This window comes from Netta rufina, assembly GCF_964035555.1.
Source record: "Netta rufina genome assembly, chromosome: 2".
Taxonomy (NCBI): Eukaryota; Metazoa; Chordata; class Aves; order Anseriformes; family Anatidae; genus Netta; species Netta rufina.
The window spans coordinates 61200124-61222307 of record NC_140124.1 but is presented as its reverse complement, the minus strand read 5'-3'; the positions used below and the strand labels follow the sequence as shown (position 1 = coordinate 61222307).

The following is a 22184-nucleotide window of genomic DNA, read 5'->3' as shown; positions in this document are numbered from 1 at the left end:
CTTTTTCTAGATCCATCAAGTTCTTCTGCAATTGACAAGCTGTAGTGCTTGTGGAATAAAAGAAAGGGTACAGCTGTGAAAGTAAAGAGAAGGTTCAGGTTGGGGAAACTTGGCAGAATCTTTGGAGTTATTGCAGGGAAAAAAACTCAGAATTATATGGCTTGAGAGCCTCTTTTCCACAAGATATGTTTTTAATAGTATGCTACATTTATTTTCTGCAAGTCTTGATGTTCTGATTTTTTTGTCTTAGTATGCAGCATTTATGGTGGGATGACAACTTGTTTGTCTTTGTTGACCTTAGCTTAACAGAGCCTTAAAAATCTGTTTCCAACTGTGCCCATGTGTGCCATACTTTTGCAAAAGGAATGGTCCTCTCAACATACTATAGGGAGTTGCACTACTTTTGGCTATAACACAGATGATCAGTCAAATAACTTAGAACTCCTGCATCCTTTATATTTCTACTTATGAAATAGGTACACAAATGCTTAAATATTCAAATAAAACTAAGAAATGTGGAGAAATTTGGGTGGTGCTTTAAAGTACAGAAACAGTAGTATAATATAAATGTTTGAATGATATAGATGTACTGATGTTGCATTTAATTCTGCAGCTGTTGCATATAAATTACTTGGCTTTGGACTACCTGGTGTGAGTATTAATTTTCTAGCTATTGTTAGACACAACTCAGCACAGAACATCAAGGTTACTTGTAAATCTTAGTAAATACGGTCCTTGCATATTAAATAGCTGCTGACAATTAAGAGCAATGAAGCACACGGATATGAAGTTTTCCTGAGTAGCTGGGAAATGTTTTGAAATTTTTTTGGGGATGGAAGAGATAAATGAGAATTCTTGCCTTTTTTCTGTCTTCACTATTTAGGCTGTATGAAAACAAGGCATGTAAGACAACTAGCAAACCAAGCCTGCCACTACCCATTTGTTGCAGCAGATATTGCTACTTCAAACAGTATTTTCTCGTAATATAATCTCAGGAGACATAGGATAACAACTCTACTTTTCAGTTTCTGCTCATGTACTATGTGTGTCAAACAACAGTTAGGCTTAATCCATGTGTTTTAGATCCATTATTTGCTGCTTAATTGTCTCTGCTGGACAGTTGCATGAGTGCCAGGAAAATATTTCAAAGTGTTATCTGTACAGTCTTCTATTAAAGCTAGTTGCTGACTTTGAAATATTCCATTTGTCAGAATATTTGGTTTGTTTGTTTTGCATATAAAATGTTCATAGAGAAGGACTACCAGAAGAGCTGGTACATCTTATTACATTGGAATCCAGTAAGCTTAATGCTCATGGCACTTCTGTTGTGGGAAGTCTGTTAACTGAAATCAGGATTTCAGTACTTAGCTGCTCTTGAAAGCTGCTAACTTGCCCATATATATTCTATAATGCTTTAAAGTTAGACTATGATAGTCTAGGTGGTCTGTATGGCAATATCACAGAGGTTTTCAGAAGTGCCTAACTTATTCAGAAGACTTTTGGAAATATGAAATATGCTTTTTTAAATTTTATGAAATATAAGTCGTGTATACTCTTCTTGAAAGGCAGGGAAGAGAGATCTGACTGAAGGGTGCTAATTGTACTTTGTCAGTGGAACTACATTTCTAGACAAGAATGGATTTTGTGAATGACAAGCACAAGGCACCTGGTGACACTTCTAAATAAATGTAAAAAGAACATCCATAGCAATATTTTGGCATTTGAATGTCTATTGAAAAAAGCTGAAGTTTCAACAGAAAGCAATTATGTTTTCTAGTACTAGTCCTTCAGTGATATCCTTAATCTGTAATTTAACCATCATTAACTTGAGTCAATGAAAGTCAACAATTAATTTTGAATCTATTTGGTACTTTTTTTTTTCTTTCATTTAAATATTGCAATGACAATACATGCTAAGCTCTAATTCAAATATAATGCGAAGAGGAAGCTTTTTTGTTGACACATGAAAGCTTCTTGGTCTGCAACCAGATCTTGTTATGGGTGGTTGTTGTGTCTTGACTCTGGTAGGCAGCAAAGCCCCACACAGCTCACTCCCTGCCAGTGGGATGGGAGAGATAGAAGTGAGAAAGCTTGTGGGTTGAGACAGAGTTTATTAGGTAACGCAAAAACTGCACAAAGCAAGCAAAAACCAGCAAAGCGAAATATGGAATTCACTCATGACTTTTCACGGGCAAGTCAGGTGTTAAGCTATTTCCAGGAAAGGAGGGCTTTGTCATGTGTAACAGTTACTTGCAAAGACAAACACTGCACCTCCAAATATCCATCATTTCTTATTCCTTCCCCTCATCTTTTATTGCTGAACAGGACATCGTGTGGTATGGAATATCCCTTTGGTCAGTCTGGGTCAGATTTTGTGGCTGTGACCCTTCCCAGCTTCTTGTGCACCCTTAGCCCACTTGCTGGTGGAGCAGTGTGAGGAAGCATAAAAGACCTTGACGCCCTCTAAGTACAGCTCAGCAACAACTAAGATGTCTGTGTTATCAATGCTGTTTTGGTCACAAATCCAAAACATAGTACCATGTGAGTTGCTATGAAGAAAACTGACTCTATCCCAGCCAAAACCAGTGCAGAGGCATTACAGTCTTGGATTTTAAAATGACCAAATGTTAGTGCACTTTGAGCTTTATTTCAGGTTTTCAGGCATAATCCCAAAATCTGATGATGCAAAGGGAGAAAGGTAGCAGAGAAAGATATCTTTGTTTTCTAGACTGTTGAATTACTGGTCTAAGAGTTCATTTTCCTTCTCACTCTGTTTCTGCAGGATCTAAATCACAAAACTGTTTGTGGAACACCATTATTGGTGGGCTGACTGGCAACCTCAAGGAAAGGCCAAAGCCCACCATCATCAGTGACCCGAGACCTCCTGAGGAAATCTTAGCAGATGAGCTACCACCAGTGGACAGTCCTGAGGCATTGGTGAAAACATCTTTCAGGTCTGATGATATGAGTTTACTTTGTTTATGGTTGAGAGGATATTTCTAAGGTTGTCTATAGTGTGATTTTGGTGGGAGAAATCAATACTTAAAGATTCTGCAATGCTGCTTAGCTTTGTATGGAACAGGAGTGAAAAAAGAGGTCCATAAATAATACTGACTGGACACATCTCTTTTTCTCAGCCGTCTTAAAGTATTATGGAAAAGAAAGATACAAATACTGTAATTACTGAAAATGGTCAACAAAGGCAGCTCATTATATGGAAATGTCTTTGAAGATTGATATTGTTTCATTTGAAAGTGCTTTAGTGATGAAAGCTTGTACTTTAGGTCAGATGATGTACTTTACTGATGCAAGGGAGTGTCAAACCTTTCTGTTGATGTAATGTCTTGAGAACTGTCTAGCATTAATTTATTTTGTCCAGGAGAAGGATGCTAGGTAGGGGCTTGCAAGCAAGCAATTGCTGCTGTTGTAAAGTATGAGATATATCAATTGCTGGGTTTTCTTCTCATTTAATCATGTGGATGTATAGTTGTCAGATGTTTCTTGACATGTTTTCTGAAAATAATTTTCACAAAATAAAGTAAAATGGAGAAGCTATGTGCATGTGGTGGATCTTTGACGAAAACATGAAAATTGGTGTGCCCAGAAAAAAGTTTGTGGCAGATTTTGATTTTTCCAACTGCTTTTGGAGTTTGTTTTTTTTTTTTTTTTTTAATGTTGAAAAAAACAACCTGTGTTCTAGTTTTCTTTTATAATCGACATGTGTGAAAGCAAAAAGTGATTTTTGCTTTGGATAAATTTTTCTGTGCTGAAGTATTTTTCTTATACCTCAGTCTGTCAAACTTATTTCAGACTTCATATAAACATTATTTTGAAGGTATTTATTTATTAAGTTATTATATTTATTATATTAGGTAGTAATTTGATATCTTGTTTATAGTGTTTTATGTTAAAAAAAAAAACACAACCATCAAGTCAGTTTATGTCAGGTTATATAAATCCTGTAATCTTATAGCCCTTAATATAGTTCCTTAATATTTCTATTGAAATGATTCAGGACAAATGTTCCAGAACCTGTATCCTCCTTTTATAATGACCTGTGATATTTAATGACTTTTAAACACTTTTTGATTCTGGTATTTGAAATCTAGTTCAAGTGCTCTTTTTAGCTTTCATTTCTCATAACAAATTCTGGGCAGCAGCAATCCTTACGTTGCCGTCATCAAGATAATTCCAACCATTTTATATGACAAAATAATGTCACAGCATTTCAAATGGTATGATTTGATTATCTGTGTAGGGGTGACTCTTGGAAGAAGTGAGCTTGTAAATAGCATAATAAGGACTGATGAATTGGAAAATGTAATTTAGCAAAATAGTTTTGCTAATGTAGTGTAAATGGCTTTAGAAACATTAGAGAACCTTTGCATTTCATCTGTATAAAAATTACTGTACAATGTGGCACTGTTTAGACTTTTATAGAAGGAAATCCAAACAGATGGTTGTTATGAAGTAAATTGTTATGAAGAAAATTGTCTAGCTTTACAAAGAAAAGTAGTCCTGTCTGTCTAAGCAATGCACAGGAGCTGAAGATAAGAGTACTTTGCAGTTACTGTCTGAAGGCACAAGAAAATAAAAACACTTTTGTGTTTTTATTCGCTTTGGGATCTTGTTGGTACTATGGTGTAAGCTGGGATTTAGGAAGCAGTAGAATTTTTTTTGCATGATTTATATATTTGATTCATCAGAGTTTTCTGTGGGTAATGATCTTCAAGTACATCTTTGACAGAGTGTAATTGGTACATGTGGGTGCCAGTGATTGTCTGCCAGTTACAGGCTTCCCTTATTTCTTGTTTTCTAGACACACACGGAAGACCTAGATAACCCATTGCATTTTAAGGAATGAAATGTGCTTAAAAAGTTTTCAAGTCAAGAGTGTCCTAATTACTAATCTGGTGGTTGAATCCTGGGGTCAATGGAGGGCAAGGTTGTGATCGTATGAACTGAATTCATGGCAGGAAAGACCAGACCCTGTTTTCTAATGTGACTGCTAGAAACCATGAAATTCAGCAACTACTTCTGATTCACTGCTGTTAGAGCAGTATATGGCAGTACTATCCCTTTCATGCATAGTTAAAAAGAAAATGTCTCTCCAGTGTCAAATGAGTCACACTTCCTTGTGATTGCATCTCTTTTTATGTGAATACATGTAATCAGTATGAAATCCCAGTTGCCACCCCTGGTATTAGATCTTGTTTTCTACTGTGCAGTACTTATTGTTCTGTAGCTTGGAAAATTAGGAGATTTATATTTGATTTTGTTCATCATCCAGATATGAGATTGAAATGCATTTAAACATAAAAGGAGAAATGTGATTAGTTCAATCTTTCTAGTCCTACTTTTCCTGCAGTAGTAAACCATCTTTATGATATAAAGCAAAACAAACAAAACCAAAACCAAACCAACCCCTTCTCTACACCCCAAATCAGTATAGTGCATGATCTCTCCTTAATCAAAATCTGTTCTGATGGTCTTGTTTCTTCTACATTTTTTAATGCCTCCTTTCTGACGATACCAAGAACAAACTCAGGAGATTGGTCTAAACAAGATTAAGGACCTTTCTAAAGAGAGAATTGCAAGAGTCTGCAGTACCTTGTTTGCAGTACTGTGTTGAGCAACTAGTCATAAGTAATTTTATGCCTTTTCAAGTTATACTACTGCAGTGCTTAAATTATGGATTCTAAAATCCATTCTTACTGGTATTTACTCCTTTCCTCTAGTAAAAACAGAGGAGATGCTAATTAAAATATGGTGGAAACATGGAGAATGTAGGATTATCCCCTTCTGAGAATTTAAAAAAAAAAAAAAAAAAAAAAAGCAAACAATTACATGTATAAATGATTAGCTTGGCTCATACTTCACAATTACTGTGAATATTTTCTTTTTAAATAGCTGTGCATGTATCAGCATTTATATATGTAAAATCATTGGCTGTGGATTGATGCCCAGGGCTATTAGATGGTGGACCTGTGCCTTTGTCAAGGCTGCTGGGATCTGAATGTTGCCTGGAGATGCCAGCAGTTACTGATGCTGGAGCTTGTGACTCAGAAACTCTCTCCTAGATCTGCTTCTTGATCTGCTAGGTTCCAGCAATGACCAGTGTTGAGGTTGGTATTGGTAGAATTAATGTTGCTTAATTAATGAACCCTAGAAGTGACCATGTGGTAACTTCACAGCTTGATTTAGCTTCTGTGCCCTGCTCCCTGGCAGCACCCCCCAAGAAAGTGCTTTGGTAATGCTGGGCCAGCATCCATCATGGGGAGCAGAGAAACGAGACAGGTCTGGGTGCTGTTCTCCAAATACAACCTGGAAGTTTATGAAAGTGTTTTTCTATTGAGAACACAATATATATAATAGAAATATTATACACATAATAATATTATATATATATATAATAATTATTATATATTGTATATTATTATATATATATAATATAATAGAAACTGCTGCATTTGTCCCCAGGCTGCTACCTGGATTGAACCAAGTCACCAAGGGAGTGATACTCCAGGCTGAAAATTTGATGGGCCCAAGTTGTCATGATTTTTCTTAGTTCATTTGGTTTTGGTGTACAGGAGAGACAGCATTATTTTGAGTCTGGAGATCAGGGACAGTGCACTGGGGCATGACTGTGACGGTGCTTATGGAGTAGTGGCAACGTTAAGAACCACGCTGGATCTTATGGCAGGAGAGTTCCTGCAGTACAGGGTGATGGGAAGGTCAAGGGAAGAACTGGAGTTGCTCTTCTAAGACAAAAGGTTCAGTGCAGCCCACCATCCTGGTCCAGCATCTTTGAGACAGCTAAGATTGTTCTGTAACTGCAGACTAATCCATCCAGATCTGTCCATCTGGTGGGGACTCCAGGCGGGAGTGTTTTCTGGAGTGATAAATCGGGATGTGAGACTAAAACCATCCACCCTACATCAGACAAGCCTCACTAAATACCTATGTAGATGAAATGAACTAGGAGGTGTGATATGTATTTTCTATTACAAAGGTCTCACCATTTGATAGGCCATATGTCCTGGGAACCAGAGTGGAAGATTCAGTTCCTTCAAGATGAGAATACTTTTGAGCCCAGTGCTTGCATGGGTTCTTAATTTTTATCACCTTTCAAAATATTTCCTGCTTTCATTTTGACTCGGTACCTTGCCTACCTTGGTAGCTGTGTTTTCTTCATCAGATCCAAACTTTTTCTTTATCTTTCCAAGGACAATTTGCTTTGCTTTCCTTATCTGCTTCTGTTCTGACTTGAGAATCTTAAATCACGTTGGCAGCTAATCTTCTTGTACTTCTGGCTTATTTGTGGGTGATGTTAACTCTTGCTCCTGTCAGCTACTGGCTAGTTGCTCCACAGGATAGAGGTGCTACTGCTGTGCTCCAAAGGTGAAAATTTCAGTCACAGCACCACAAGGCTCAATCCCTTAGGTAAAGGTGGCATCAGTGGGAATAGGGGTAGGAGCCTTCCTTCTCCTCTACTTTTTCTGAATCATAGCAAGAACCCACCTGCAGTCATGTGGTGGAAAGGGACGACTTGGGGGCTCCTCCATTGGCTGTGTTTTGACTCTCTGAGTGGCACCAAAGCTTGGTTGCAGCTATCTAAGCTGTATGTGGGGCCTGAAAATCAGAGAGGGAGTGAATGCTGTGTAGGAGAGCTCATGACCATGACCACAGATGGAGAATAAAGTTCTTTCTTCTGTCCCACAAATACATGTCTGGATCTCAGTATTTCTTTACTGTCTGCTTTTTTATTTTGATTTTATTCTTGTATTTATATTTTTTAGTTTTCAAAACACAAAAAGGAGCGATAAGACTCACTTGCCTTAACTTGGTTAAAAAAAATAAATCCTGTGCAAGGCTGGAAGCATGAAAAACACTCTCATTATTTTTTATACCCACCTACAGCATATCCAGGTCTTGCTAACCATTAAAATGTAAGCAGTGTCTCTGAAAACCACCCTTCTCAACATTTTTCTCAATCCAGACTTATTATAAGGCACTTTACTTGCATTAAATTTAAATTCATCTGTGTTCTATTCAAACCTGTTGCTTATTCCTGTTATTTATTGATACTCACTAGGATGAATAGGAAGTGAAAAGTGCTCTGTTCATTAAGGAAATGGCTCCCACATCATTCATCTCTTCTCTCTTCTTTTAATTGTGCCTTCTTTCTAGGTGTGTGTTAGGCTTTGAGAGAGCTATGCATTCATTTCTTGGTAGATTGAGATTTATGAGTCAGAGGGGGAATGATCAGAGGATAAAGATTTATACCAGTTACCATTCAAAGGCTGCATTCTCTCTCCCTTCACATATATCCACATGGGTCCAGGAGGAAGGTATTTTTTTCACACAGTTGAAAGAGAAATTGACTTTTTTTTTCTTTGTTTTTTTTTTTGACATTATAGTTGTCTTGTTCCTCACAGCATAGATGTATTATTGATGACAAGCAAAGCCTAGTTATTCTGTCCCTGTAAATATCAGATACATCAAAAGGCCCAAGTTGAGAAATTCAGATGCACTGTAGGTGTCCTAACACAGCTGTAGGATCTAAAGGTAGGGAACAAACCCACTTCCAAAATGTGAACAGGACTTTGAGCTACAGTTCTTTGGATGAACAGGGTCCTGGTAGTAAAGCAGTCCTACTTGGAGGACTGGCTTAGCATATCTACTTGGCATACATCACCTGAATCTTGTATTATAATAAACTCTGAGCATTTGTTTTGCAGCTGCATGCAGCTTCCAGTTAGAGCTCTGTAAACTTACAGGTCATCCCTAGTTCTTGGTAAGGACTATGGTAGCCCCCACCACATACAGAGGGCAGGCAGTTTAAATCCAAGCTGTACAACTGGAATCTCAAACATCTGTGCGACATAAGGCTGTTCCAAGGTCCATGTGTGGACAGAAATAAAATTAGTTGCTTGGCTTTCTAGACTTGCCAGACCTGTATTCCTTGCAGGTTTACAGAACAAGCTATATGCTGGCAGGGAGTTGCATATAAGAAAGCATAAGGATTGTCTTTATCCTGCTAAGGAATTACTTAATAAAGCACAATTTAGTTACCTCTACCACAAGAGATTATTAGCCTTTACGTACTAATACCAGGCTGGGAGGCCTTACAATTCCCATTGACAATATTTTTAGCTTGCTTTCTTAAGGAAAACTGGAAATACTTTTCCTAAGGAAAATGCTGTATGACCTTCAATTAGAATCACAGAATCACAGAATTTCTAGGTTGGAAGAGACCTTAAGATCATCGAGTCCAATCTCTGACCTAATACTAACAGTCCCCACTAAACCATATCCCTACGCTCTACATCTAAATGTCTTTTAAAGACTTCTAGGGATGGTGACTCCACCACTTCCCTGGGCAGCCTGTTCCAATGTCTAACAACCCTTTCAGTAAAGAAGTTCTTCCTAAGATCCAACCTAAAACTCCTCTGGCGCAACTTAAGCCCATTCCCCCTCGTCCTGTCACCAGGCATGTGGGAGAACAGACCAACCCCCACCTCGCTACAGCCTCCTTTAAGGTACCTGTAGAGAGCGATAAGGTCGCCCCTGAGCCTCCTTTTCTCCAGGCTGAACAAGCCCAGCTCCCTCAGCCGCTCCTCGTAGGACTTGTTCTCCAGGCCCCTCACCAGCTTCGTCGCCCTTCTCTGCACCCGCTCAAGCACCTCCATGTCCTTCTTGTAGCGAGGGGCCCAAAACTGAACACAGTACTCGAGGTGCAGCCTCACCAGAGCCGAGTACAGGGGGATGATCACCTTCCTAGCCTTGCTGGCCACACTGTTTCTTATGCAAGCCAGGATGCTGTTGGCCTTCTTGGCCACCTGAGCACGCTGCTGGCTCATATTCAGCCGACTATCAACCATCACTCCCAGGTCCTTCTCTGCCCGGCAGCTCTCCAACCACTCGTCTCCCAGCCTGTAGCTCTGCTTGGGGTTGTTGTGCCCCAGGTGCAGGACCCGGCACTTGGCCTTGTTGAACTTCATGCAGTTGACCTCAGCCCATCGGTGCAGCCTATCCAGATCCTCCTGCAGAGCTTTCCTACCCTCAAGCAGATCGACACACGCACCTAACTTGGTGTCATCTGTGAACTTACTGAGGGTGCACTCAATGCCCTCATCCAGATCATTGATGAAGATATTAAAGAGGACCGGCCCCAGCACCGAGCCCTGGGGGACGCCACTAGTGACTGGCCTCCAACTGGATTTGACTCCTATCACCACGACTCTTTGTGCCCGGCTATCCAGCCAGTTTCTAACCCAAAGAAGCGTGCGCCAGTCCAAGCCAAGAGCAGCCAGTTTCTTGAGGAGAATGCTGTGGGAGACGGTGTCAAAAGCCTTGCTGAAGTCAAGGTAGACCACATCCACAGCCTTTCCCTCGTCCACCCAGCGCGTCACTTTGTCATAGAAGGAGATCAGGTTCGTGAAGCAGGACCTGCCTTTCATAAACCCATGCTGACTGGGCCTGATCGCCTGCTTGCCCTGCAAGTGCCATGTGATGACTCTCAAGATAATCTGCACCATGAGCTTCCCTGGCACTGAGGTCAAACTGACAGGCCTATAGTTCCCTGGGTCTGCCCTGCGGCCCTTCTTGTAGATGGGCGTCACATTTGTTAGCCGCCAGTCAACTGGGACCTCCCCCGATCGCCAGGACTGTTGATAAATGATGGTAAGTGGCTTGGCCAGCTCCTCTGCCAGTTCTCTCTGTACCCTTGGGTGGATCCCATCCGGCCCCATCGACTTGCACACATCCAAGTGCCATACCAGGTCACCAACCATTTCTTCGTGGATAGTGAGGGCCACATCCTGCTCCCCATCCCCTTCCACCAGCTCAGGGTACTGGGTATCCAGAGAACAACCGGTATTGCTGCTAAAGACTGAAGCGAAGAAGGCATTAAGCACCTCCACCTTTTCCTCATCTCTTGTAACTAAGTTTCCCCCCGCATCCAGTAAAGGATGGAGATTCTCCTTAGTCCTCCTTTTTGTGTTGATGTATTTATAAAAACATTTTTTGTTATCTTTAACGGCAGTAGCCAGATTGAGCTCCAGATGAGCTTTGGCCTTTCTAATTTTGTCCCTGCACAGCCTTGCAACATCCTTATAGTCCTTATATTAGTCCTTATATTATCTTTCCCATTAACTGCTTCTTAAGCTATTGATCAAATTCACCTGCATTTAACAGTATGGTAGGCATCTCAGTGGTACTTAGTTCCTATTTCATGAAAGTACGTATCTTATTCTAGAAGATGAAGTGATCTATGTACCATGACTCCCTCCCTCCTGCTCTGGGGTTACACCTGGCATAGTCTTTCTGTGCATGTGCAGAGGTCTGGGGTTTCCGGATGCAAACTGAATCTAATGGACTCTTTCACTTAACGAAAGAGAGCTGGGCTTTCAGGAAAAATAGCACTGGAAAAGGGCTGGTGGCTACCTGGCCTATTCTTCCAGCCTGTGGTCTGTACTTGAAGGGCACTTGGGAGGAGGGGACATGGGCTCTGGGAAAGTTTTAGTGTTCTGGTAGTCTGTACACTTCCTGTGGGCCACAAGTTGCTCATCCTGTTATTAAATTAAGACTTCGCAAACAGCTGGCTGCTTCTGGAGGTGAAATTAGTGGGGGCAGTGTCACGGTGCTGTATGAATTGTTTGGAGTTTCTTGCTTGTTGATTCTTGCATGTGGAGACCAATGGAATGGGCTATAAATAACGTGACAAGGGGCAAGGATGGCTACGTGGGATTTAGGATGTGATTACACAACTAGTGTAAGCCAGCCCAAGAGCTGTTTCTCCCCCTGTGGCTGGTAGCATGTCCCTCCTTCCTGTTTTATAGTGATTGTTTGGCTACAAATAAATGCAGGAATAATTCAGTTCAGAGAACAGGACTGCCACTATCGGCAATAGCCTGGCTTCAGATCAGCCTCAACCAAGCATGAAACCGTATCCTAAAGTTTTATCACCACTGAAAGCTTTCCTTCCAAAGGTACTTATGTAAATAAATGAATTTATTGGGGGAAAACAAACATACAAACAAGAACAGTTACAAACAACAGTTGAAAACAAGTGGAATTTAAACATGCTTATTTCTGGAAGGCTGTTGGGTGGCTTGTTGGCAAGGGGAGGTTTGAATCACTGGCAAAAGCCAGCAATACTTGCTTTTTGCCCTGCTCCTGCCCTAGGACTGTTTGCTAAGTCAGTATATGTCTCATTCCCAATGAGAAAATGGGATAGCGGCTTTCTTACTCTTGACAGTCAGTGTGTGATGAACAGAGATAAGTCTTTGACTAATCATTTGCTGAAGTGTTATCTTAAGTTCTATAATTTGGGTAAACAGAAACGTAAAAAAACGTTTAAAGGAAATTCCTGTACGGTTTCCCCTGCTTTTAAATGCCTGGCTGACAGCAATGAAGTTGAATGGTGTGTTGTACTGTGATGTTTTTCTAAAGGAGGTGGTGAAACACCCTCCATATTCAATCCAGTAATGGACAGATTTGGCTTTGTTTTGAGACCACAAAACTTGTAAGTAAAAATTCAGGAATATTTTGAAGTGAATAACAACATCAATTATGAAATTGCCCAGAATAATCTTAAAGCTATTGGATAAAAGCTTAATCTCTACTAATGTCCTGCATTTCTTCTCAATGTGAAAAGCTTTGAAGGCATTTCTTCTTAATGTGAAAAGCATTGAAGGAGAAAAAAAGGGGATACTTTAACTCCAGTTAATTGAGTATGATGATCAGATCTGGAGAGAGAACTGTATCCTGCATAGGGAAAATACTAGCAATTTACCTATTGAAATATAAGTTTCAGACTTTGATGAAACCCAAGAAAGAATCTATGCTAAATATCTATCTGGGAAATACTGGAAATACCCATACCTGTTGCGGGTGTCATCCCTCCACAGGAATGCTATTAATGCCAGACTAGGGGTTGCTCTTGTTTCTTGGAGTCACCTGTTATCACCCCCTACTCTGTTTCTCACTTTTTGATTCAGTGGTTTCTTATGAAGGTTTTATCCTGTCAGTTATTACCCCATGCAAAATTATTTTTGGTAACTGCCATATTTTGCCCCAAATTCTTTTGCTACAAATCCACAACCTGGCCTGCCAGCGATTTTGCAGACATATTAGCAACATCTAGGTAAGTGAAGCTGCTGCAAACTGTCAACACTCTTTACCCACATAACTTTCTAATGGCTGTTCTTTATCTGGTATTTGCATGTTAAGCTGCCTGCTGGCAATTTCTAGAAACTACTTTATGTAATAGAAAGGTCTCATTTGGAAATTATCGCACTATCCATCTGAGTACTCGGCACTTGCTGATGTCAGAGCCTCGGTGTCTGTAGTTTGCAGATTGGGACATTTATTTTTAGTTCCAATAATTTTTGGATCTGAAGCTACAGAAGTGTTCACGGCAAGGCTGCTAAAACTATCATGTGTTACTTGGTTTCCATCTGAACTTTATAAATTGATCTAAACTTTACAAATTGACTGAAGTTGTCTTGAAACCAGGTCTGTATTCTAAATTTGTGATATCAGTGCTGATCTTGCTGTGATAGAATCTTTTTTTCTATGTTCTTTTGGTCAAAAGGCCTTCATTTCAGATGTGGAAATTGCCCTGAGAATATGGGTTTTGGGTACTCATTTGTTCCCTGAGATTCCTTCTGTTGTACATGCATCTTCTTTTATGTGAGCACTTAGTTTACTATGGCTCCTTGTCGGAGCAAATTTTCTCCCATCTCAGCTGAAAAAGGCCAGACCACTAAGTGGTTTAAGTAACACTGGAAAAAGGAAAACTATCAGAAGTTTATTTTCCTTCTTTCTAAATGGTGCATGCAAGCATCATTTAGAACAGTTAGAGCATTTGCAGTTGCAGCTTTTAAGATTGAGATAACATTTCTATTCTCAGTACTTTGCACCTCAAGATCAATTTTGTCATATGATTGTCATCAATAGTATTTTGTCCTGAATTGAGATGGTTTGTTATCCTACTAGGTTCTCGTAGCAGTTTTAATTAAGTCTGCCCTAATTCTGAACAGTAGTTTATTATTCATAATAAAGTAATATCCATCCTGAAGATGTGATGTTGAGAAAATTGGATTCTTCTTCTGGCGCTGTACCTCGTTTGGAGGGCTTCTTCACTTCCCGTGAATCGTTTTAAAGTTGCTCATAATATAATTACCTGCTATATCAGCAGTACTTGAGTAAAAAAAAAAAAAAAAAGTGTAGAAGTGTAAATACTGTGAGCCAAATTTAGTGTGAATTGGCATAAAACTCGATTGACTTCAGTGGACTTTTACTGATTTACTGCAGCTGAGTATGTAGTTTTATATTTCAAAACTATACTCATAAACTGAAATTTGCATAGTTTTTGATTCATGTTATAAATCTGATGAACTTGGCAGAGTGATTTTGCTTAATCATTAGCAGTGCTATCAAATAATATTAATTAGAGTGGCATGGGCTGGAGGCAGCAAATTTCCTGAGTAAGGAATGTTCACAAAAAAGACGTTTCACAAAAACTGTGAAGCTTACAGACTTGAAATTGTTACACCCTTTAACAATTTACATGTTTGCTCTGCTGCTATTTGACTTTAATGTAGCCAAAACATTTTGTGAGTAGAAAGGTTTTGGCAGGGAATGACCTGAAATGTAGATTTTTAGTGTGTTGCTTGAGGTTTAGTTATTTGTCCATTGTATTGGTTCTCAGAAACAAATTGTACTTAGCATGTTTATCCTTGTAATTCATTATATATTCTCAATAATTATATTATTCTGACATATTGGCTCTTGTGCTAGCAAAACTGCTCTCATTTTTTACACAAATTACTCCCTGGTATCAGCAGAATCCCTGGTTTTGTACTGCCAGCCATGTTATTCTTCAATAAACTTTTTTTTTTTTTTTTCTGACTTGAGGTTAACCTCAGATTTATTGTTCTATATATATTTTTTTTTTTTTTAAACAGTTGTACAATAATTAATGAAAAGTTTATAATACTACAAATCAATTCACTGTATTTTCTGAAGATCATTTTTCCAGCATGGCTGTGTTACGGCTTACACCACTATGATTTATGCTGTTTAACATCTATGACCTAGATGATGGGGCACAGTGTACCCTCAGCAAGTTCACAAATGAAAAGAAACCTTGGTGGAATGTTTGGTAGATCAGATAGGTGTGCTGCCATCTAGAAGGACGTCAACAGACTGGAGAATTGGGCTGATAAGAACTTCATGCAGTTCAGTGAAGTGAAGTACCAAGTCCTGCACTTGTAGAGGAACATCCCCATGCACCAGTACGTGCAGGGGGCCACCTGGCTGGGAAGAAGCTTTGCTGAAAAAAATCTTGCTGTCCTGGTGGATGCCAAGTCAGACCATGAGCCAGCCATGTGTTATTGCAGCAAGGAAAGCCACCAGCCTCCTGGGCTACAGTAGGAAGAACACTACCTGCAGGTCAAGCATCCCCTCTTTTCAGTACTGGAGTGCTGTATCCAGATCAAGACACCCTGCTGCAAGAGATACATGGATATAGTGCAGTGAAAAGGACCAGGAAAGGACCAAGAAGATGATTAAAAGACTGGAGTATCTGATGTATAAAGGGATGCTAGGAATGCTGTAATGATCATCCTGGAAGAGAGAAGGCTTGGGAAAAGCTTTTTAGTACAAATACCCGACAGGAGGGAATACATGAGAAGGAGCCAGCCTCTTCTCAGTAGTGCCCAATGACAGGACAAGGGGCAGAGGGCAAAAAATGAAATACAAGAAAACAAAATTTAAACAGAATAAAAAGCTTACAGGTTGTCCAGAGAGATTGTGGAGTCTCCATCATTGGAGGTATTCAAAACATGACTAGAGGCAGCCCTGGGTAACCCTCTGTAGTAGACCCTGCTTTGAGTGGGGGAGGTTGGACTAGATGACCTCTAGACTCAGCCTTCTTGTGATTCCATAGTGGGAAGGGTGAAGGTGAGTTATCGCCCTGAGTAAAATCCTAGTGTCTAATCTGCATTGCGGATCGCTTATCTGCATTGCAGATTTTTGTTGTGTAGTCTGCACACATCTGCTGCATGGAACTCCCTCTGACGTCAGTATGTAGTAGAGGTCTGCAATGCAGATTCACAGCTGGGATTTTTCTCTGGAGAATTTCTCCATCTGTGTTTGAAAAGAATTAGAATAACATTTTAGAACTTTTTTTTTTTTTCCTATGTAAACTTTGTATTTTGTGAATTGAGTCTTCCATAGTGAAGTTCATTAAAATGCAAGCTTCATCTCCCAGTCATCTAAATAAAGTGACACTGAGTTCACAGCTCATATAGATGATAGAAAAGAAGAAATTCATCTAAATCAGATACTGATACAGATCCTCTAATGTAATTTACTTTTGTCTGAACAAATTTTCTTTGTGAAGGGGAAGGAAGTGTGAATGACAGAGGCAATATGCATAAAGAACTGGTGAAAACTTTTTCGTCGGTTCATTGTGAGTTGGGTAATGGTCTTAGGGTACATGTAGCATTAGTAATCTTTAGTTTACTTCCAGGATCAGCTGAACACTTTGATCTGACTTGAATCAAAGCCTGGAGCAGAGGTTACTGCTACTGCTTGTTGCCTCTGCAGAGGTGTTTTTTGTTTTGTTTTGTTTTGTTTTAGTTTTTTTTTTTTTGTTGTTGTTGTTGTTTTTGTTTTTTTTTGGGGGGGGGGCTGCCAAGTTTTCTTTTGGTCTTAAATATATTGTTTAAATATTTATGTTCTCAGAGCTACCAGACTAATGTGTTATCTATTTTTAAGCAGTACTCTCTACTAATGCTGATTTCAGGAGAGAACTTGGCCTACGATACTCCACAGGAGATTTTTCTAATATATGTCCTCTGCCACAGAGGTCAGATGAAATGATAGAAAAGAAAATGATTGCGCTCTTTCTTTAAACTTCCAGTTGCTGAATTTGTCCATTGGATGTCCAAAATACAATTATCTTTTTTAGTCTTGTCAAAGGTAAAGTCATCTCAATTCAAATGTTCGTCTCTTCCCAGACAGTATTGGGAACTACGTGTGAAATACTTATTTTTGTTAGCCGGCATTCTTTTAGTTTGTTTGTTAGTTGTTTGTTTAGTTTTGTTTTGTTGGTCCACATATGGCATTGATTGGATGTGCGGCCAGGTTCTCTGCCAGTTTTTGTCATGCATTTTTAGAGTCTCTGATTTTAGTGGAAGTGTACTAGGATACATCTAATGTGACTAAGATGTCACAAGGTTAATAGCACTACCTAACTGAATGTGTTTTGGATGGAGAGAGAGTTGGAAATCAACCATGCCTCTGTTTGTGTTTTGAGTGTCTTCATACACTGGAGAATTTAAGGGAAGTAGGTGCTAGAATCAAAGGACCAAAAGATAGCTTCACTCAGAATTTGAAACATAACGTGAACAACCATCTCTGCCTCTTTTTTTTTTTTTTTTTTAATGAGATTTTCTGGGGAGAGTGGAAGAAACAGGTTTGCTATGTAACCACATTACGATAAATGCTGGCTTTATTGAACCGTGGGATGAAATGCTGGCCTTTTAGGGCTATGTATGTGTAATTTTCAGGGTATGCACTCCTGGCTGTTGCTCTGGCTAGACCATTGCATCTAGGTTCACAGTACTTGACTTCAGTCTGCCAGGTCTCTGATAGCATTTGTGCCGTATCTGTCTTTCCCGAACCACGCAGACCCAAGGGCCACCTCACTGCCACCTTTATGAGCAGCTCTGCCCAGTGTCCTCACAGTCTGTGTTCTAATGACAAGTGGCAGATATATTTCATTGCGATGTTACTAGCAAGAAGGAATGGCAGCATAGTTCAGCTGTTTTGTAAGGGACTTGGGGAACCCAGAGCTGCAGGTAGGAGAGCTGACGTGATCTCCTTGTGGTCATGCATAGCCAGCTGGCTGACATGCAGGGATCTAGCTCCTGTGCCAATTTTATGTCACTATTTTTGCCATTCCTACTGAACCAAGGTCTGTCACATCATGTTGTTTCTGGCTGAGTGACTCCAGCATCCCCTGGTAGGATAGGATTTGCAGGACTGGGCTGTGGGCTAAATGAGCTGTCAGAAAGTCTGGAATAGCACCAGCTCCGAGATGGGCTTCCCAATCCATCAGGAGAGGGTGGTCATCATCCTCTGTCTGCACCAAATTCACATTACCCTGTGGCCTTCTTAGCTTGGCACCAGCCTGTTCCTGTAGCCACAACACAGTTGTCGGAGCATGCAGGTGTGTGCCATCTGCCTTGTACTCAGTTTAGCAATTAACAGTTGCTTTCTGACAAAGCTATGCTCAGCTGGATTGGGAATGTCCATGGGATTCCCATTGTGTGTGTAGGAGGATGATGTCAGTTTGTGCACCTGCTGGAGGATGGCGTCAGGTTGTGCAGCTCTTGATGATTTTTCTGGGGTGAATGACACGAGCACTTCATTTATGTTAGTGTCACTGACCAAATCTGTGATTTCTGCATGTTTTAGGGCTTTTGTCTGACCCAAAATGGCCCAAACTTGTAAGCAGTCATGTTCCAGGTGTTACTGTAGTCTTGTCAAGCCCAGTAGCAGTTATCTGATCAACAACTGCCTGGTGTCCATGTTGGGATGGCATCACAACTCTACTGCGCGGTATTGTTGCATCTAATTTTCAGGGTCATACTGGTTACAGCATCATGCTCACCTTGACATGTCAGTGCAGTGTTTTGGACTGTGCCTCTTTGCCAAGTGTACATTGACTAGCAATGTTGCAGGTGGTTTGATCCAGAAGATGCATCCAACTTACACATAAGTACAGTCTGGAGAGTGCTTCAGTTAACTAGTATCTTCAAATTTGTATGGCTTGTTGAACACAGGCGCCTTGCTGCAGCCCAGACAGTGTGGATATACAGTCAGCTTAGCGTGCAAAGTAGCTTTGGCAAGGTAGTCTCTATATAAGTAATGGGCAGTTAGAGAGGATTGCTGGGTTCATTTTATATATGCTTACTGAAAGTTACTCTTTTCAGCATTAATAGTCTCAGTCATATCTTATTAAAATAAAACTTAAAAAAGTCTTGCTATGCTCATCAGCACAGACTATAAAGTTAAATAACCCAACTGTATATTTAGAAGCATGCAAAGATCTCATAGCTAAACTTAATATAGAAATACAGCTAATTAAAAGTAGCTTGTGAACATTGAGAATAATGCTGTACTTGTTTCCTATTTTACAGGGTAGAAAATAGACTTCAGTTAAATTAAATTGCAATGAAAATCACCGTTATTTTGCTGTATTTCTGAGGGGAAAAAGTAAATATTTGAAATTTTGTAGTTGATTTTAGAACTTTTTTATATAGCTACTGTTTTTCAACTTTAAAACGTTTTTATGTGGATTTTTTTGATGCCTCTAAAAAGGTATTAATAATGTTAATAAGAGATCTAACAACATTAGATAAAAAATTGCTGATTAAATCAATGTCACTGTTTAAAAAATAAAAAGAAAAGTCCGCACTGAAAAACAGCCTGATGCGGGGGGTGGGAGGGTGGGGGAGGGAAACCTTCCTTACAACACTCTCCTCAGGATACTCAATGTGTAACAGCAAAAATGGGAATGCAGTGAAAGGGAACATGAGGAATGAAAGTGAATGGATGATGCTCTGTATGTGTGTCTATGTGGGCAGGAGGAACCCCAGGCCCTTTTTTTAATATCAGGCCTGGATCCTGCTCAGAGATCCTGATGGTCCTGCAGGATAACTCAAACCCCTGCGTTCTCTTCCCTTTTCACATGCTCTCTCTGTGAGAATCCTGAAAAAGATGAAAGCCTGAAAAAGATGGTATATCTCGGAAAAGCATGGTGTGTGGTACTCAGAACTTGCTTTTTCCACTATGTTAGAAAAAGAGGATTGCTGGCCTGTCAGAGACTTAAGTCTGCTTTCCTCCCTATTCTCAGCAAGTGGAAATTTTTCTCCTTCCAAGGCAGTAGCATAGGCATCACAGGTGGAACCTATGAACACACTGCAGCACCTCAGTCAGGTGGGAAGCCTGAAAACATAATGAGTGACAAAACTTGGCACTAGAAGAAGCATTAAGTACTAGCAGTAAAATTTGTCATAAACAGGTCCAGTGAGGAAATGGATATGTTGTGTTCAATTCTGAAGATATGCAAAAAAGCCCTAGCTTGATTATTAAGATAAAAGGAGGGGAAGAGGAAAAAACAAACAAACAAACAACAAAACAAAACAAACAAACAGAAAAACACAAGCAACAACAACAAAAAAATCACACAAAACAAAAAAGCCCACCACCACCAAAAAACAAAACAAAAAAACTGAAAAAACCCTGAAAACACCAAAACAACAAGCACAAATTTTTCACTGTATTGTGGAATACAGGAACTTGTTTCATTTGTTTTGTTTTCATTATCATTTTGATATGAGTAGTTCATTCTCCTACAGGAGAATCCCTACTAAAACCAATGAGGGTGTCAGGGTGACATCCATGGCAAGAGGGAGTGCATTTCCTTGCCTCTGCCCTGGCTTGCAAAGGGAGGTGAGCTGCTGTGCTGCTCGGAGCATGGAGGTGGTTGATTTTGACGCTGAAGGTCATGCCCAGCTTCTCTTTCATCTGCCACATGTCTGTGACTAGCTGCTGAGTGTAGCTGCACATTATGTATATGCAGCTGGAGATAAATGCAGACTGTTCTGCCACAGCTCTACAAAAGCTGTGGACAAGAGGACGCAATGACAGAGGAGTGATAGCTCTGATAAGCCAGACCTCTACATGGTGTCTAATTTTAGTGTTTATCTGACCAGTGGGTAAGTGGAAATGTTGTCAAGTGACAGATAAAACCCTAAAAACACACACTGTGACTATCCTTTTTATCATTAGATGGAAGTAACCATGGGCACGGAGATCTAAGGGGACTGTTTGTGTTTTCCTGTTGTGCAGTTCCAGAGTGAAATCAGGAATAACTTGAAGTGAGAGTCAAATAGGCTCCAAGCCTGTAGATGAAAATAAATTCAGGGGCAGAGTCTCTGACCTTGTATAGCCACAGAAGCAGCAACAGTTCAAAGGCTGGTTTATTAACTTGCTGGTATCTATTTAATTGAAATCAGTAACTGATGTGTGCAGCTTTCCATTTCTAGCACACCTGTGTGGAGGGCATGTTATTGGCATGTTAAGACACTCAGCAGCAGGAAATCAGGAACATGGTATCCACTGCTGTCCTCCTTCACTTCCACCTAAAACAAGTCAGAGGGGTTATCTTTCCACACTGTTATTCTCGACATTTCCCTTTTTCAGCCTGTTTCCATTACACTTCAGTTTTGTGCAGAAGTGCAGGCTTGCCCATGGCACCTGACTGGTTGTGGTTCTCATTTGCCCCACATCATGGCAGAAGCAGGCATATTGTGATTGCTTTACTGACCATGTTAAGCTGTCAAACAGCATCTGGTGATCATTTACGTGACTGCAGATTTGCAGTTGTCATTCTTTCCGTTTGCCCCTTTTTGTTGTTGTTGTTTATTTTAAGCTTCTGACACAGGACACAGCCTTCACTACACTTAAAGTAATCCTCTCTGAACCCTTCCCAAAACTCCTTACACATTTTAATGAAAAAAGCAAGGAAAAGGTCAGTGAACAATATGGAGACATAAATAATTAAGTCCTGTCAGTTTGTATTTAACAGATGGCATTTTTTTTGATTCAGCATTAAATTGCCAACCCTTTTCTTATTTCATTTCTTGGAAGTAGTCTTGCTGTAGCACAGTAGCCCAAGCAATCTGAATTTTGTGTTCTTGGGTAAGAGAAGAGCCCTACTGGTGTGAGTGGTGTAATATATCCAGCCACCAGCTCACCTATCCAATAGTTGGGTGTCAGAATCTCTCATCATTTGTGAAACAGAAATACAAACCACTTGTTACAGATATACATATTTGTGGATTTTGCAAGGTTTTACTAGGTATTACTCCGTTATATTCTGCCACCTGTATGAGATTGCTGCTGAGCTGATTCATCCTTGTGGGAAGTGATGTCATATATGTAAAAAAGTTAATTAGCATGTGCTTGACTTTACTACACTGACTTTTTGTCATACTGTGAAACAAATTCAGCGTGCTTGTCTCAGCTTCAGTGATCTGGACTTGGCCGTTCTTCAAGTTAGAAGTGAAGGCTGTGGTCAACGGTATTCTGGACAGCAG

At 40.0% G+C, this 22184-nt stretch overlaps 1 protein-coding gene across 1 annotated transcript in view; it reads left to right on the top strand.

Moving 5' to 3' along the window:
- The window catches only part of PDE1C (phosphodiesterase 1C), a gene marked incomplete at both ends in the record, with an annotated part of 314013 nt that overhangs the window by 37486 nt on the left and 254343 nt on the right, over positions 1-22184 (top strand). Inside the window, one exon of the mRNA XM_084282675.1 lies at positions 2783-2954. Within this exon, the coding sequence (XP_084138801.1) occupies positions 2783-2954 (172 nt within the window). The remainder of the gene's footprint in view (positions 1-2782; positions 2955-22184) is intronic.